This window comes from Medicago sativa, chromosome 6 (assembly GCF_051527215.1).
Source record: "Medicago sativa cultivar Bolivia chromosome 6, Bolivia_mono, whole genome shotgun sequence".
Taxonomy (NCBI): domain Eukaryota; kingdom Viridiplantae; phylum Streptophyta; class Magnoliopsida; order Fabales; family Fabaceae; genus Medicago; species Medicago sativa.
In genome coordinates, this window is record NC_140754.1 from 14,097,061 (window position 1) to 14,117,109 (window position 20,049).

General features: G+C 32.1%; 1 protein-coding gene across 1 annotated transcript; it reads left to right on the forward strand.

The window, feature by feature from the left end:
• Positions 1-3,403: 3,403 nt before the first annotated feature.
• On the forward strand, positions 3,404-7,243 carry LOC146913053 (uncharacterized). The gene is made up of 2 exons (XM_085716299.1): positions 3,404-3,846; positions 6,500-7,243. Exons 1-2 carry the CDS (start codon positions 3,572-3,574, stop codon positions 7,092-7,094), a joined length of 870 nt encoding a protein of 289 aa, XP_085572425.1. The 5' UTR covers positions 3,404-3,571; the 3' UTR covers positions 7,095-7,243.
• The last annotated feature ends 12,806 nt before the right edge of the window (positions 7,244-20,049 follow it).

The following is a 20,049-nucleotide window of genomic DNA, read 5'->3' on the forward strand; positions in this document are numbered from 1 at the left end:
CTCACTGTGAAAGGGTGTCTCGTACATTTAAATACCTAAATGGTTATTTGCGCATGATTTTATTCATAAAAAAATCGCGTCTGATTTGTATGCTCTTAATTTAATTTATTTTTTGACAAATTTATCTTGTGTGTACTTAAGAAAACGACTTGTTTCTCTTGTGGGAGGTAGCAAACAAATGAAGGGCAAGGAAATACACTCGAGTCGTTCAATGAGTTCTAAACTTTGTATTAAAATATCTATATTACATGAAATGAAGGCCTAAGCCTTTAAATACAAGTGTGTTAAACACTAACTATTTAGTTGGAGTTTGGTCTAGTGGTAATATATCTGAAAGTTTCGGGTTCGAGGACTCTTAGTACATTTAGAGGGAGCTAAGTGTATAACTTTTGCGAACGTTCTTTGAGTTTGAATGTCTTCCCTACTTTAGATTGAAGCATCATCCTTAATTTAGTTTTATAAGAATAAAAGTATGCAATAACGATCACTTCCATCTTCGATATCGTTCTAACTTCTCTTTACCATCTACTTTTTTACTTTTTCATTTTTGATTCAACAACTAGTGTACCTTGCAAGTTTTAAAACAGTCTCTTCACCTACTACAATTTCAATATCATAACCACCGACCAGTACAATTTATCATGTTAACCTATTTTGAGTATAAATAGGAACAATAAGTGCAAAGAAAAAAATGTAGAGAAGATCAGAGAAAAGAGTGAACGGAAAAAGAGGTAAGAAAAATGTCTCAAATGTAGAGAAAAAATCACCAGGGAGAACTCACTTCTCTAAAAATAACATTCTCATAAGAAAAAATCCATCATCTTCCTTAATCAAATTACAACATTTTCAGCCACCACTATTCATGAGATAATCCATGAACATGTACAAACTAACCATCGTAGAGAACTCATTCTCTCCTCCTTCTTCATTGATCTGTCATAGCCACGATCAAGGAAACCGGCTGCCGTTCTCCATGGACGCACCTCCATCCTCCATGATCACCTCAGACTCTCTCCGGTTCCCCTTACCTTATCTTCTTTTATATTTTACATTCTTCAAAACTGTTTTCTTGCATTGCAGACCGGGTTCCAAGCCGATTTTCTATTTTTTTTCGTACTTCATTATCCTTGCAAATAAAAATAGCATCAAATAGTACCTGTCATTAAGTAAACTAGACAAAATAGTTATAAAACAACAAGTTCTGTTGGTGCATATATACTTCTCCTAAACAAACCAAATCCCGATTTTCTTTCCGTCAAACTATAATTCTTTTTTCCAATCTCTATACATTTACTATCTTCAAATTCCTTTGTTAATTACTTTATTAAATGGAGGTTTATATTCTCAACGGGAAGAGTGAAGTGTTTGTAGATGATTTCATGCTTTATGTGGATGACCACAAATTTGGACGAGTTGAATTTATGATTAGAATTAGGTTTATCACATTCTTTATGATATGATGATTTGGAACAATAAACTAAACAACGAAGGTAATATTTGAATTCAGCATCTAGTAGGAAATAATGACCTCCAAAGTTTTACCACTAGAATTGGGAAGAATTGGCTAAAAAGCGAAGAGATAAAACAGACTTTTTAGTGTGCCATACGATATTTCTCTGTGGCATAAAGCTCTCTAAATTGTTTGTTTGTATTTCTTCACTTTCCCCCAAAGCTTCCAAGTTCGTAGTGGTAACATTGAAGTAATCATCATCTTCTATTGATTGCGGGTTTTAAATATTGTCTATTTAATTTCATTATTCAAATCATTCAATCACAAAGGCAACAATAAAACCTCTTTAAAAATATAGAATGTCCAATCATGATTTCAATTTTTCCAAACTACCACCCTCGTCATAAGCTGGAAAATCATCTAAAAACGTCTCAACACTAATTTATTATAAAAAAATGTAGCTTATAAGTTTATTCTATTCCATTCCAGTTAAATATATGTTGTTTCATGCGCCAATATGATAGGTTAGCAATGTGATAGTATTAACAAAACCTACCTATCACATAACTAATATCTTATGCACACTCGTTAGGAAACACGACTGTTGCTTAAACTTACTCTTTCACCGCATTCATCTTGAACCTCTCTGTGTCTCCACTCTCCAACCCTTTGTTTCGTCTGCAACGTCGCCCTCTGTGAACAAAGTATTCTTGACAGCGTTTTATGCTATTTGGGTTTACTCCAACTATTGTCAGTTGATACTTTGAACAAGGACTATACAATTATTGTCAGTTGATACTTCAACCTCTGTGTACACTAATTCCAAAACACTACACCATTAATAAATAAAGTTAGTTCAATAAAATTGTCATGTCTTTTAACACCATCAATAATCTCTTAATTTGTATGTAAAAACCATAAACGACATTCACTTTAAAACAAAAGACTATACATTTTTTAATTTATATGTAAAAACCCATTATTGACATTCATTTTGAAACAGAAGGAGTATACTGAATCAGGAGTATACTGAATCAACACTATTTAAAATTAGTTTTCATTGCTATTCAATTTTAAAAATGATTGGCAACCACATGATTATTAATTTTGAGGATTTCAATTGATCCATAAAAAAAAAGTATATGTCTTCATCTAGATTGATAAATTGACATATTCAGATGTACCCCCTCCGTTATTAATTAAAAGCAAATTTGACAACGAAAGAAGTATTATCTAAATTTGGTTCGATTTAACAATTTTTGTATTTTTATTGATATTTTTAATAAGGGTTAAATATGTTTTTGGTCCCTATAAATATACCAACTTTTCGTTTTAGTCCTTCTAAAATTTTCCTTCAACTTTTAGTCCCTCAAAAATTTTTCATCTTCACTTTTGGTCCGTCTTTTAAAGTAAACTCATATGTAGAATACACATTTTTAAATAAAATTTTGCAGAAAAATTCATAATATTATAAAAATCTCTCCAAAAAAAATTAGAATTTTTTTAATAAAACATGAATTTAATATGAATTTTTATATGTTTGACGGTAAAAATTCATAATTAATTTTGTTTTTGTTAAAAAATTCTAATTTTTTGGGGAATTTTTTTATAATATTATATACATTTCTGCACAATTTCATAAAAAATACAAAAATTAACTTAAAAATAGGGACCAAAAGTAGTGATTGAAAATTTTATAGTGATTGAAAATTTTGTTTTTAGTCCCTACAAAATAAAATTACACTTTTTAGTCCCTACAAAATTTTTCATCAACATTTTTAGTCTATATAAAATTTTCCATTAGTATTTTTAGTCCATGTCAAAAAAATTTATCAACATTTTTGGTCCTTGAAACGCTTAAAGAAAATGTCAGTAGACTAAAAAGTGTGATTTTATTTTCTAAGGATTAAAACTGTGAATATTTACCGGGACTAAATACTTAATTAACCGTAGTATCTATTAGGCTTGAAAATATAAAAAAAGAAGGGTTTTGATTCATCGTTCGTCTCCGTCAACATTCCAAATCTCCGGTCACTCCACCGTCGCAGCTCAACCTCCCTCCGTTCAACTGCTTGTACTCACGGCGGTTTTCATCCCTACTACGAAAATCTTGCTGCATCTATGGGGAAGAAAGGAGGAGCGAAAAACCTTCAAAAATCGGATTCAAAACCTCAAAATCGGATAACATTGAGAGAAGAAGCAACTGGAAAATTGAAAACGAAACCAATCGTTAACACAAAGTCCCATTTGAGAATTGATCATTTGAAAAAGCTTGCTGAGTGGGCCACCACTGATTCGAACTTACCATCTTTGTCCGCCTTTTATGGTCAGCAATTAGCTGCTGTTTCAGAGGCTGCTGGTGTGGCGCCTGATCCTTCTTTAATCACTTGCCAAAGGTTTGTGTTTTTTGCTTTATCTATGCTTAGCTAGTTAACTTTACACCGGGTACACCGGATACAACACTGACACGACACTGATATGTAGACACCGGATACAACACTGACACTAATATGTAGACACCTGATACAACACTCTGACACATCTGACAGACGTGATAATTTGAAAATTAGTAGTAGAAGAATGTAACGTGTCTGTCATGTCGGACATTAAGACCTGTAATGATTTAAAACAGTAATTGAATGTAATATGTGTTTGTGTTGAGTCGGACACCAGATACAACACTGACAGATTGACCCATGAAATAATTTGGGAAGTGGAAGTAATTGAATGTGATGTGTGTGTTGGACATTGAGGACGCTTTTAATGTGAAGTGTTGATGTTATGTACTTGTTTGGCTTAGTTACCATATGTTTTGATGATTTAGGGTTAGGATTCGTGTGGTATATTGTTGATTCATTTGTTAACAACGTAATTTGATGGAGAATAAAATAGGATGTATGTGAGACTGCTCAATGGTTATGATATATGTGAGTTGTGTCTCGGATTTGAAAATAGGTTGAACTCAATTGATATGAATCTTGATGCATGTCTTGTTGAATCACTTATGATTCTTGACACTCCAAATAAGTTAAAAATGGAAGTTATTGAATGTAACATGGGTCCGTGTCGTGTCAGACACCATATACATGAGCACACTTCCTAGAAGCTTGTAGGAGAAGCGTGTGTAGGAGTCAATTGGGATATTCCCAAAATTTAGTGAAAGATTCTGTTATAAAAGAGGGAAATGTTAGGAGTTCATTCAAGAAAGTTGTTAGAGTCAGTTTAAGAGAGTTCCCTCTCTGGTCTTAGGAGCCTAGCTCTGGTTAGGAGTTCACAGAACTCTGATTTAGATTTTCGTTTGAACACGAGGGTCGTAACACGGTTCGTACGTAGGATCGGTAGGTTAGTGATCGAGTTGAGAGAAAAAACAGAGAAAATAGAGGAAAAACAGAGGAAACAAGCACAAAAACTGGGAATAGAGGAAACAGAAGAAAAGCAAACCTGAGTATAGGCGAAGCATGGTTGAGGTGCCGTGGGACGTAAGATCGTACGATCCTACAAACCAGCACTCAACCCTAACTACAATGGTTTTACCTGTGAAAAATCTGGCTTCTATCAACTTGTATCTTTCAATGTCATTAATAAGTTTCAATAGTCACACGGATACCGGACACAACACTCGCCAACAGAAATAATTTGAAAATCTGAAGTAATTGAATGTAAAATGAGTCAATGTTGTGTCAATGCTGGATAGTGGACATGACTTCAATTTGAAGTGTTGATGTTGTTAAGTGTAATTAGATTCAGTTAGTGTGGCATTTAATTGATTTGTTAATACTGGTAGTTAGTTAGTCAAGTGTAACTGATTGTACTTATTAGTGAGTTGATATGAGCTATAAATAGTGCTGCATTTGATTTTCAGTCATTCAGATAGACAATCAATAAAATGAGATCATTCTCAAGTTTTCATAATATTCCTTTTTCTAGTTCTTGTGTGCATTGATAAGCTTGTTCTCTAACAGATGGCTACATACTTGTTTGGCTTACTTAACATATGTTTTGAAGTGTTAGAGTTAGCGTTCATGTGGTATATAGTTGATTCATTTGTTAACAATTTTATTTGACAGAATCAAATAGTATGTATGATGTATGTGAGAAACTTCATGGTTATAGGTAGCTTAAGATATGAATTTTGATCCATGTATTGTTATGTTGAATCATTTGTTAACAGTGTAATAATTTGATAGAATCAAAGTACATATATGTGAGACACTGGTTATGTGTATCATCGTATACATGCGAGTCGTATGATCGTATCTAGTGCAAAACAAAACTGAACCTTATTGATATGACTCTCTCTTTGCATATCTATTTTAGACATGAATCACGATTAGTTTTATGTATCTCAACTTGCCCATGTACTTTGTGTAGCTAAACGCAATTTTTGTTACCTTTGGTGTAGTCAGTCACTTTTCTGTTGTTATTTTTCATCTATGACTTAAAATCATGAATTGTTGAGGTTTGTATATGATATTGCACGCTATAGCGGTTCCACAGAGCATTTTAGGGGTCTGCTGCGACGCAATTTCAGTCGTACACGTGGCCAACAGCAGCAGCAAAAGCAGCCGCTAATCGCGGACAAATTGCCGCAGCGATGGTGTTTCGCGCCCGCATTTGTGTTAGGGTTCACAATGCCCTATTTTTTTTAAACAGTTTGCAATACCCTGTTTGCTCTCTGATATTTTTCGTTTTAAGTTTTTTAAGGGGTTTTTTGGTCATTTCACAATGTTATGTTAAATGTTATTACTCTTCCGACTGAATTTATCCGTAGACTTTGTTAGGTTTTTAATTTGTATAGATCATGTATGTTATGATTCATAATAAGATTCGATTCATGATTTCGAAAATAGTGATTCATGATTTGAATATCGATTTCATAAATGTTGGCAGCTCCAATGGCTTTAAAATATTTTAGTGATATGAGCAACCTCATTTGTTGATTTGTTTGAATCTTATCAGATTTCTTCTTAGGTTCTCTTTAAGCATTTGATACTTGGAAATTTCCTATGAGTAATGAAATATATTTAACATTCTTTGATTTCTCTGCAGGTGTGAAACGGTTCTTCATCCCGGCTTTAATTCAACCGTACGAATTGAGAAGAATAGATCAAAGAGGCATAGGAACAAGAAGTTTGACAGCACCTCTCAAAACAATGTAGTGTACACATGCCATTTCTGTTCACATCGGAATCTCAAGAGAGGTACTGCTAAGGGACATGTAAAAAAGATATGCTCGACAAAAGTTAAATCATCCTTAGAATCAACACCAGCTACAAAACCAATTGTGGATGAATCATCAAAATCAGAGAAAAAGATTGTAATCAAAGACGAAGCCGGTAAAATTAATGCTTTTGGTTCAGAAGTTGTAGCTGAGGATTCCACCCTTATGGATGGTCTTCATACTCCACAAAGGCAAAGCACAAGTACACCAACCATGTTAGAAGGAAAGAAGAGAAGCAGGAATAGTTCTGCATTCAAAAACACGTTTCAAACTCCAAGCATGTCGGCCAGAGTAGAAGGAGCGAAAACTCAGAGCACATCGAGCAAAAGACGGAAACGATCTTGGACCAGTTTAAAAGAGATTGCTCAGAGCAAACATGATAACAGTCAAGTTGCTAGTTTGACAATCCCATTTTTTCTGTAACTAGGAAGATTTCATTTTCAAGTAATTTTGTTATTTTTGTTGTGCTTGATAATCTATTGTACGAAAAGAGTAACTTATTTCAACCTTGATGGCATATTGGCTACAGAAGTAAGTTTGTTTTTTGTAGTCAAAGTTTTGTTTTGCTGAAATCATTTTTTGATTCCATCTCTTTAAGCACTTTGTTGATATGATCCTTCTAACTCTAAAGTTTGGAACTTCTCTGCATTTGTGTATATTGATTCAATTTATGGGTTGTTTGTTGTTGTATTGGAGTTATTAGTTATGTGCTTTGAGTTTGGCTTCAAATGGCTCGTGATTCTATCATCTTGCCAACCATGGGTAATGCCCATTATGCCCTGGGCGACACACGTGCTACAGTGGACGGGACAAAGGATTGCGACCCCGCGAGGGTGAGCTAACTTCAAAAATCTGTCCTCAGTTCGGATTGTAGGCTGCCACTCGCCTACATGAAGCTGGAATTGCTAGTAATCGCTGGTCAGCCATACAGCGGTGAGTTCGTTCCCGGGCCTTGTACACACCACTCGTCACACTATGGGAGTTCGCCATGTCTGAGGTCGTTACCTTAACTGCAAGGAGGGGGATGCCGAAGGCAACTGGAGTTGGGCTTAAGTGACAAAGTGGCAACAGTGCACCTTTAAAATGCTAAAGGAGCTAGAAACACATATATGACATTTTTTGTTCATAAAAGTTTAACCTGTTTCAACTAACAGACATTACATCAGTAACACTGTAGTGTATCAGTGCTGAATTACTTTTATAAAATTATAAGCTAATTCGATTAATAGAAAATTAGTGTAAGAACCTGCACAAGAAAATTAGTTTAAGAACATGTGCATTATAATTTGAAATTTTGAATTGTATTTCATTTTTCCTAAAATTAACGGGACACGAATTTTCTAAAGTGACTAAAGTGTAAAGTGAGAAAACGAAGTTATTTTAACAAACTTATGATTCGTTAGGATGTACCTACAATATCTACCTTTAATTTGTTGATTAACGGTTGATATTGCTCACTTTACACTTGAATTATCCACTTTAGAGGAGTCGGATCCTAATTAATGAATTTTTCAAGGAAGAAGATAAACTTAATCAAATTAGAGATTTTGGGAATTAGAACGGTGAAATCTACAAATTTTTGACATGTCACATGCCCCACGTAAGATAGTTAATAACCAACTCAACTTGTATTTAAAGAATAAATGACCAAAGTGAATCTTTTGAAAGATAAATGGTCAAAATAGATTTTAATTAACAGTTGAGCTATATATCGCGAATGAAATTCACGAATATATCACGAATGTTGATTTCTACTGATTTTTTTTGTTAATTTTTGCCACGTAAAACCAGGCTATATGACTGCTATGAAACAGGAGAATAAAATAAGGAACACGTGTTTTAACCAAATGAAAATGAAAACATGATTCATCCTCCAAAAGAAAAAACACCACCTGACTTTGATTGCTAGCATGAGCAGTACTGAATTTATATCACCTTTTGTTTAATTGAACCACCAAAGCTATATCGCCTTTAAACCAACTTTTATTAGCAATATTTCATATCTTAGTGCCAAAAAAAGCACACTTGTGGTTAACGTATGTGTTTTCGCGGAATTTTTGTGGTAAGAGTGTTCGCTATATTAACCATTTCTCTTTAACTAAAAGATAAAGTTAAAAAATATTCTAAGCCTTAATTGTTTGGTGAAGTTTTGTTTCTGGATCCTCTGGATCAAAATAATTTTATTGGAAAATAAAATAAGTACAATGACTACTCAACCGACAATTCGGAGGGGTACACAAATCCACCAAGAAAAACAACCTCCCTACATTTAGTAGTATTTAAGTATTTAAGTATATGTGCTTAATTATTATTTGGTGTCATACAGATTAGATGCATACTTTTTTTATGTTCTTTATTTAGTAAATTCATACTATAGAGTGAAAAAGATATTTGTCTTCCCCTATGTATTCAAAGCCATGTAATAACGAGTTTTAAAACCATCACAAGTTCATAAGCAATGAAGAAGGTTTACTACAATCAAATATTTGGTACAATAGTCTAATTTTACTACTCCCTCCAGTCACTATTATAAGCAAAACTTCACTTTTTAGATACATTGAATAATTATGTATGCAATCAATAATAAAGACTATATACATTAATTATTCAATGTATTTAAAAAGTGTAGTTTTGCTTATAATAGTGACCGGATGGAGTATGTCTATCCATTAAAGACAAAAGAAAGTCAGATCCATTTTAAAATAATAAAGTAATAGTAACAATTCAAAAAGAGTAAATTAAAATATAAAAAAGTTAAACAATTTTTTAAAAGAAATACCGAAAAAGAAAAGAATATAGTCAACACACTTAACATCCAGTTACTATTTCAACGTATAAAATAATGAATTCTGCTCTACTCGCAGCACATTTTGCTCGCGTCCAGCATGATTTTCAGTTATACCCATGTGTTAGTTAAGTCATGCTCCGTGACTTAACTAACGCACCTTATAAGCTCCGCGTGACTTAAATCACGCACCACTGGCCTGGGCGCGAGTTAACCCACGCACGTTGGTCGGTTGTCTGAGCTTATGAACAAACGTTTTTTGGACGGTGTTCAAGTTTTCAACCTTTAATCTACACGTTTTTTTACTACTTCTACACGTTTTTCTGACCACATTTATGGTGGCTATAACCTATACTACCATTCCCACCTATAAATACCCCTCCATGCTTCCCTATTTCCTCACACCATATCACTTTATCTCCCGCCTCACTCTCTCTTTCTATTTCTCTTTTTTTTTTTTTTTTCTTCAATAGCCTCTAGTCACTTGCGGTAAATGGTGGTCAGTTTTGAGGTAAATAGTGAGTAGCCAACTTGGAGGAAATGATCAACCCTTGGGATAAAATTAAATTTGCTTCTTTTTACCCAAAAAACTTTTTAACGTGGGTAAAAAGAATCTTCTTGGGGTATAAAAAGAACCAGATTTAGATTTAGCCCAAGGGTTGATGATGCATTTCCCTCAAAAAGGTTGCTCACTATTTACCCCATGAGTGATCATTATTTACCCCAAGAGGGTAAAAAGAAGATAAGTAAATTTAGTGAATTCGAATAAATGTATCAATTATTGTATGAATTCTATTAATAAAATGAGATGTTGTTATATGTATTAATTTTGTTCATTTCTTTTTATTTATATTTGTATTTATTTAATGAATAAATTTGAATAATTATTTATTTTAAGTGCATAAATAAATTAGAATAAAGCAAATAAATAATTTAGAATAACATAAATAACTTAATTTGAATAAAGTAAATAAATAAATTAGAATAAAGTGAACAAATAATTTAGAAAATAAATAAATTAGAATAAAGTGAACAAATAAATTAGAATAAAGTAAATAAAATAATTTGAATATAGTAAATAAATTAAAAAAAGTTAGTTAAGTCACTCTGCGTGACTTAATTAACTCACGCGACATGACTTAACTTACGCATATTTTTACACTTACGTTAGTTAACTAACGCAGGGCTAGTTTAGATATTTCAGTTAGGCGCGAGCGAAACTTGCAGGGTAAAGAGCAGAATTCTAAAACAATATCTCTTTTAACTACTAGTATTCGTTTTACCATTTATTTCCAAACAAGAAACATGCCTAATTTTGATTTTCTATTCATGCACTTAACCTACTCCTTCATAAAGGCCAAATTTCCTTCATTCACCCCCCACAAGTCACAACCAAGCAACACAAACCCTAACCAATATTTCACCATGGTGTATATATAAAGGCTCATACTCCCTTCAACACCAAGCATATTTTTTTTTCTCTAGCACCTCCAAGCATGCTTTTTTCATCTATTCATTTGTTCTTCTGCCTCTAACAAATAATACATGTTTTTCTCTTTTTTTTTTTTTGAATTATCTTAGATCTTAGTTTTCTACTGCTATAACAAATAATGCATTGTTTTTCTCTATTTGATTTTGTTGTTTTTATTTTATCTTATATCTTAGTTTTCTCCATCTTCCTTAACATTTCAAACACCAGTTACCAAGCCCGTCCCTTGGGGAGCAAGCAGCTCAATGGAGCTGGGCCTCCCATGGACCTCAAAAAATTTATAGTTTGGTACTACTATACTCCACTAAAAAAAATCTTTATTCTCATTTCTTTGATACCCACATTCTAGACTTTCCTTCTTCTCGTTTTATTGACTGGAAGGTTGATAAATGTATTCGTCTGAACTTGTATTTCTATATTATTTATTAGAATATGGATATTTTTTTGTTAGTTATAATGATGATATTTCTTATGTTTACGGATTTCATTTTCAATTTAAATAGAATATTGCTCTTTTAAAGAAAAAGCGTTTTTATTTTATTACGAGACTCTTTTTACTTGCAAAGCCGAGCCTCTAGATTCATAGGAATGGCCCTGCCAGTTACTATCATGTATGTATGCATTTTGACCCCCTTCAAATTTTTTATATGGTGTGTATTTATAAAGGAACAATTTTCTTGAAATCTTAAATTTATTTCTTCCTTTAAATCCAAAATTACCTATTTTTAAGATGGATTAATGTCTTGATAAATGATATTGTTATAGTTTCATACTTTGCTCCATTTCAAAATAAAAAAAAGGACACTTTTTTATTTGAAGGCCTAACTTCTTTCTTACTTTTAAATCGAAAATGACTATTTGTTGATATAGATTGGTATTTGTGTTCAAGTTCATTTTGACCTCTATTATAATATTGAAATTTTCGCCTCTTGGATGGTCGGTATCTTCTTCATGCGCTTGAAATCAGAACAGCATTTTAGTTATGTTGCATTTCTTTTTTTTGAAGTAAAAAAGTTATGTTGCATTTTTTGTTGTAAAAGGTAAATTTAAGTAGGTATTAATCTTAGTATTTTTGTTAAGAGAAATACTCCGGACATTTAATTGTTAACATTCTATTTTTAAACATTTAGTTAGAAAGTGTGTAAGAGCAGATAAATCTTTAACTGCGAGCTTACATTTTTGGTTAGTTTTGTAAAGAGATCTTATCTCAATCCTGAAGTTTTTGATCAATGTACATGTTTTCATTTCTTTTTATGTTTAAAAAGAAAATAATACAAATAAATTGATTTAGAAAGTTAGGATAAAGAAAGATTACTTACAAAACAAGCCTAGAGTCAGAGCTAATTAGAAAAAACTTTTTCTTCCCTCACACATTTTTTAACTAATCTAAAGTTTATCTTTCATATTATACTTTTCTTACAACTTATAACACTCGAGCCATAAAAAATTGCAATAAATTATAACCCCAAACCTCTCATCCATTGAGCTTGATGGTGATAGCATTCTAGAGTACTGTTGTTCTATCAATGCTCCAAAATTAGAAACCTCTCATCCCATGATGTTGATGGTGATAAAATTGTTTTGTGCCCATCATTGATAAGTCAAATCTCAACTGTACAATCATATATCATAATTTTATTCGTCAATATTTGATAAATTAATTTATTGTGTTCATCCATATATGCCTTACCCTTGATGCCTGCAGATGTGAATGTTTCCAACAACCATTGATTTCAAGATGATAATGATGACTATTTATGGGTTTTGAATTTAGTTATGCTAAATTTATATGCATATGGTTACTCATTTGAATGTAGTTCTCTAGTTTAGCCCCATTATATTAATTATAATTCTGTCATATTCATACAACAAGTGTGGCAAAGGTAATATTACAAGTTTGTTAGACTCAATTTTTTGGCCTGATATTATATTATGTGCTATGTGTGTTGATTTGTGTGAAAATCAAAGACAAAGAAGGTAGCATCCATAATTTTATTATTATGAGTTGAAGGATATTGAATTGCCTGGTTATGTTGGCCAAATGATTGAAATTGAGCTTGCTATTCATTTTCTAAAGAATGCAATTTCACTAGAGCATATCACTTTTGGCCCTCGCTCAAGAACCTATTTAGGAGGTGGACGTCGGTTAGATGGTTATGACAGTCTTTCTCATTGGAATGAAACTGGGCACAATTTGATTCGTGAAGAACTTCAAGATTACGTCAATGGAAGTACTAGACTCATATTTCTTTTGGATTAGTATAAAAACAATTATGGAAGGACAAAATCATTTTAGGATTTTACTATTTTTACTTGCAAAGACATAAGTATAACACTGCACAATATTTTGCTACTTTTGCATATGATAGTTGAAAATTTTGTCTTTTTTTATGATAAATATTTACATTGGTTTCATCAATAGTACTATTTCAAATTGATAGCTTCTAATGTTGAGATAATTATATGGTAACTTTGTTAGTAAACCTCTGCTATGCTGAGGAAAATGGTACAAAGGGATGAGCAATAATAGTTCAAAATAAGGAAATCATAGCAACTGATTAAGAAGTAGCCAATTGTATTGCCAAAGTGAGGACTAATGTACAACTGGTCTATGTTGTGATATTTTAATGTGACAATATTATGGACTGTGACTACAGCCATGTTAGAGACTCATAACTAGCCACATGCTTTTGGTGGTCTTTCTTTTATTGTCGTGGAGTACTTGTCATAGTTTACCCATAATGAATTTATGTATAGTTTATCAAGTGCAGAATTTCAAACTTCAACATTAAGATCTAACCATATGTTTCAACTTTAATCACACAACTTGGAGGAAAAAATTTCTCTTTCAAGGGAAAAATCTTATGAGAAGAAAATTCCACATTTGTTGGATTGATTCCACTTTTACAAATTTGTGAGATATTACACATCCTACCATTCAACATAGGTGATTTTGTTAAGTATAAAAAAGATGTGTTAATTTTTGTACACTTTGAATCAATATTATATTTTGCAGTCCTTTAAGAAACTGTTATGATATTGATTCAAAGTATCAAAGAGTGGAAAAATTAACTTTGAATCAATATTATAACAGTTTCTTAAATGTAAAATTGATTCTCAATATAAATCACTTGGCAGACTAGCGATTGCATGAAATTTAAGGTTACAATAGAATGATTAAACAACTTGCTGAAGAAGGCATGTCCGCTTGATAATAATCATATTAAGTGGGTTCGGCTATATGTATGCAAAAGAACGGTCCCCATTTACGCTGAAAGATTAATTAGGGATCACAAAAGAAAACAATAAAAATGTGAAGATAATACGATGAACTATATTTATTGTTTATCATGTTAACCTTTTTCACCCAAGAAAACAATAATACGGTAGAAAAAATATGGTAACAAAAAAAGTAAAAAAGATAGTATCTATACTTTTCTATTTTCTGGTGTAAGTCAAATTTACTTTTTGAGTAGGTTTTTGGTTTTCATATTTATGGGAAAACTTGATACATTAGTAGGCATGCCTTAATCCTCATGCGCTTAGCTCAGTTGGTATGAACAATGCATAATATATGCAATAATGTCCGGGTTCAAACCCCGGCAACCACCAAAAAAAGTAGCCTTAACCTTACTGTGTTTCTTTTATTTCTTATAACTAAAATTAAATTAAAAAAGATGCTACTATTCCCTATATATTCCCTGGACCAACAACACTTTCACAAACACTAGTGTGTACATTTAAAAACATCTTTCTATCTCATTACCTTTTGAATGAATGAAAAAGAAAACAAAAGCTGAATTCTTCTAGTTCAACAACCATGTAGCCATTTACGCCCATCTCTTATAACGAACTATATCCTTCCTCTACAACCACCTTCTATGGTGCATATGTTTGATGTAGTATAACATTGGTGTTTGTGTGAATCACGCTGAGCCGCTAGGTAGCTTCTAGAGAATGAATATGGCTCACTTCGTTTTTTTACAAACCCAATGCAATACCAAACATGCACTATGACCATCTTCTTAGAGGAAAATAAACCGGTCAACATTTTTCCACAAGCAAGTTGTCTGGCGACCACGGTGTCGGAAAATCATCTAGTTGTGGTAAGAAATTACAGACACAGTCAATTGTTCTTTTTATTCCATTTAAATATGAAAAATCATCTATTGTTGTATAGATTGAGTTTTTGTGTGGTTTAAATTCATTTCGGGCTTAATTCTAGTATTTGTCTTGGTTTTGTGTGGATGTTAATTTGCTATTTGATGTTTTGGTCTTTTTTCTAGTGAATCTTTGGTCTCTTGAATGGTTTCTTCATGGGTTTGAAATCAGTGTTGATCATTCCTTAAGAGGTGTTTTAATTTGTTAATAAGGGTGTTCATAGGCATGTTGAGTCAATTTTGTCCAATTAAATATATATATATATATATATATATATATATATATATATATATATATATATATGTATATATGTAGAAGGTACATGAATACATATCGTCCAAATTTATATATATATATATATATATATATATATATATATATATATATATATAAATTATAATTGTGTTCAATTAAGTAATCAACAACAACAAAATTACCAAGAAACTGAATTAGTTTGGATAAGTAATTTTGACTTTTACAACAGTAAAAAATCGGATAATAGTTGACGAAAAAGAAACATTCATTGGTAGAGATTTTACTTGACGTGATTGGGATAATTTTTGGCATGACGACGGAAATTATCATAGTTACGGTAGGTAAGATCGTCAACAATGAACGTTCATTTTGTCTTCCTTTACTTTTTTTTTAATCTATGGTTTATGATTTTCAAATTACTTTTCATGCAAACCAATTTGCTTTCTTTTAATTTGAAATAAAAAAAATGAATGAAGATACAAGTCAATAAGAATAAAGATTACATAAAATAATACTAATCATTTAGTAAAACAGGCAAACTAAGATCTAAATCGACAAGGTCTCTAGGTGCATACTTCATCCAAACAAAACAAATCATGATTCTCATTTGCTAATTTCTTGTTGATCACTTTACTAAGCAGATTGTACTATGCATGCATCCATAATGTTTTATGTCAATCCAATTAATTTTTGCTGTTCTCGTGAGCTTAGCTCAGTTGCTATGGACAATCCATAACATATGCAAGACCCAGGGTTCAAACCTCGGCCACCACAAAAGAAAAAAATTCAATTAATTTTTGCTGACAAGCTCGATATACTAACTTAATTTTTGCTGACAAGCTCGATATACTAACTATATTAATTTTTTTGTTAATTACTTAAATATATAGTTAAACCTAGAAACCTATTTATATTTTCTTAACCACAATTTCAAATCAAGTTAAAACTTATGAAGCATTTTCGAGGACACAAACATCGGACATGACACAGATACGTTTAAAAAAATGACAAAATTGAATGTGATCGCACATATCGGTGTCAAACACTCACACTTGTTCGACACAGGAACACCTTCGATCCGAAATGTTGATGCTATATAGGTTAAATCATGTATTGTATTTACTTTGGTTAATTCTTTTTTTGACAAAGGTCATTTTGATCCCTGAATCTCTAAATTGGCGTTGTCATTGTAGGACTTAAACGTATCGAAGTTGGGAAAACATTCTCAAGTGTAAAGCTAGTCATTTTGATCTTGAAATATGTATTTTATTAGTAAATTTGGTACTCGAATGTATTTTTCGTTAGTCTATTTCGTCCATAAATTATCAAACAAAACAAACACTTAGGGATGTATTTGCAATTTTAAAAAATAAAGAACTATAATGAGAAAGTCTCACACATTAGGGACAAAAATGACTATTTATCTATTCGTTTTTATACAATGATTTTGTAGATTGCTTTACACAGAAGTTTGACATTTAAATGATTAAACATGACTTTTGATATATGAATCACTCACAACAGCACGGAATATTGAACACGACACTAACACGTCGACACCGTCATTAATTTGAAAGTAAATTGACATAATTGAATGTAATTACATGTATCAGTGTCGTGTGATACACCTCTGTTCAGAAGTATCGGTCCTACAAAGCTTGTGACATAACAATATATAATACATGCTGATGCTGGTTTAGTTTCAATTTTGTATCTGTTGCAAGCTTGTTATGAGCAATAAATGGAAATTCTCACTGCCTTAGCTTGGTAGTATATTAGAAATTTGATAACTATTATTTTTTTCTTACGATATGTTCTGAAATGTTACGGTTAGCAATTTTTTTGATAGAATTAAATAGTATGTGTTCACGTATATAAACACAAGTGGCAGTGCACCTTTAAAATGCTAAAGGAGCTATAGAAAACACATATAATACTTTTTGTTTATAGAAGGTTAACCTGTTTCAACTAACAGACATTAAATCAGTATCACTGCAGTGTAGGGTTTGGCAAAAACGGGTCGACCCGAATTAACCCGAGTAACCCGATACAATTTTAAGCATTCGGTTCGGGTTAATTCGGGTTACGGGTTGATCGGGTAGACATTGCGGGTTACAGTGGGTCTATTCGGTTCGGTTCGGTTTATGATTTTGAACCCGTCGGAACCCGTTCTAACCCGTTCAACCCTAATTTTTCATTTTATTCTCATAGCCCAATACTCTATAGCCCAAGTTTTTTCTCCTAAGCCCAATATTGTTTCCCTTTCCACTATAAATTCCATACTTCAACACAAATTTTATTAGAAAACCCTAGCATCAGCGGCACATACAACTTCTTCCAATTTCTTCTTATACTTTTCTGATCTTCCCTCAAATCACATAATTTCTTTCTCAATCTTCAATTTCTCTCCAGATCTTCTTCTCTGAATTATCTAACGCTGAAAGTTTTCATTTTTAAAGATTCCTTGAATGATATGTTTGCTATTTTCCTAATCTTCTTCTCTGTATCATTCCTGGATCTACAATTTATTATTTCTATTTTCTAGAAGCTCTTTTTTCCCCTTTTCTGCATTCAATGTGATATTTATTTGACATATCAAATAATTAACTGGAAAATTATATATATTTGATTTGATTGCAACCATAGATTGGAAAATATGTGGCCCAGCAAATTTAAATCCAACAATTACTGTCCAGATTTATAAAGAAAATGAATTGGACGAGGACAAAAGATATGCCAATGAATCGATGAAAAAAAAATAGATCTACACCAAAAAAGGAAAATAATGAGAAAAATATTTAAAAAAAAAATTGATTTGATCCAAAAAAATCATATTGGATTGTGAGGTCAACCCATTAAACTGAACCGACGAACCCGGTAACTCGAAAAAACCGAAAGTTAATAAGGGTATGTTTGGGTCTTGCTCTCTAACCCGAGGGTTGCTTCGGATTTGGGGTTTGGGCCCGAACCCGAACCGACCCGACCCTATGCCCAGCCCTACTGCAGTGTATCAGTGCTGAATTACTTTTATAAACATTATAAGCTAATTCGGTTATTAGAAAATTAGTCTAAGAACATGTGCATTATTATTTGAAATTTTGAATTGTATTTCATTTTTCCATACATTATTGGGACAAGGATTTTCTATAATGAGTAAAGTGTAAAGTGAGAAAAACTGAAATTGTTATTGTAACAAACTTATGATTTGATATGATGTATCTACAATATCTATCTTTAATCTATTAATTAACGAATGATATTGTTCACTTTATACTCTAAAGTGAATTGTCCACTTTAGAGAAGTCGGATCCAAGTTAGGGAATCTTTAAAGAAAATGGTGATATGTACAAATTTTTGACATGTCACATGCACCACGTAAGACAGTTAACAACCAACTCAGCTTGTATTTAAAGAATAAATGACCAAAATGCATCGTTTAAAAGATAAATGATCAAAATAGAATTTAATTAAAAGATAAAGTTAAAAAATATACTTAAACCTTAATTGTTTGGTGAAGTTTTGGGCTTTTGGCTCTGGTTTCTCTAGATCAAAAGAATTTTATTAAAAAAATAAGAAAAGTACAATGAATATTCAACCGACAACTTGGACAAAAGAACAAGGGATACTCAACCCACCAAGAAAAACAACCTCCCGTAGGTATTTGGATAATGGTTAGAATTCACATTTTTTAAGGTGAATAAATGGAGTGTCCAAGATTTGAACCCCAGTCCTTGCATATAACAATGCATGTCCTTGTCAACTGTGTTATACTCACGGGGACTGATGTTAAGCAATTTTAATTAGTTATAAATTGTAATCCGTTTAGCCTTTAAGTATATAGGCATTTAAGTATAATATACTAAGATTATTATTAACCTCTAAAGTGTGCACAAATCTATGAAGCACAGACACTCCTCGGATTAGACGTGTCCTGGTGTCGGACACGTGTCGTATCCGACATCAACAGGACACCGACACTTATAATTACATTGAATTATTTAATTTTCTCAAATTATTAGTGGTGTCAGCGTGTCAGTGTCCGTGTCATGTCGGTATCCGTGCTATAGGCCCAAATCAACAAATGATTCGCCTTGAATATCATGATATATTCTTAGTCAGAGTCTTGATCCTCTACCTGCATATGTTTCTCTTCTATAAATGTTAATCAACTGTTCTTTCTCTCTTTCTTCTTCTTCTTCTGGAATTTAAGGTTTATATTAGAGACTCTGATTATTTCAATTCACTCTATTTAGTAAATTCATACATTAGAGTGAAAAAGATAATTGTCTTCTCCTATGTATTCAAAGCCATGTAATAACGAGTTTTAAAAAAATTAATTCATATGATATTACTTTGCATCACATTTACAACCATTCAAATGAAGATGTGATCAAAGAAAAACAAAGGTTCGGCTGTTTTTATAAAGGAAAACTAATTTAAAGCATTATATTATTTTATCTCAAACCATAAATTTAAATTCCCATCACAAGTTCATAAGCTATGAAGAAGGTTTCAGTACGACAATTTTGGTTTTTAATAGCACAATTTTAATAGCGTTTATGGATAAATGCTATTAAAAATGCAACTCATAGGCCTGTTATAGCACTTTTAAGAAAGCGCCAAGAAAAACCTTTTAAAAAATGGGTTAAATAGCGCTTTTCAGCGAACGCTATTGTTGGTGGGGGTAT

What these genes read in the sequence shown, in the direction of transcription:
- LOC146913053 (XM_085716299.1), top strand. Translation starts at nt 3,572, where the DNA reads ATGGGGAAGAAAGGAGGAGCGAAAAACCTTCAAAAATCGGATTCAAAA. An exon ending in TCTTTAATCACTTGCCAAAG is followed by an intron (nt 3,847 to 6,499) that starts GTTTGTGTTTTT and finishes ATTTCTCTGCAG; the next exon opens with GTGTGAAACGGTTCTTCATC.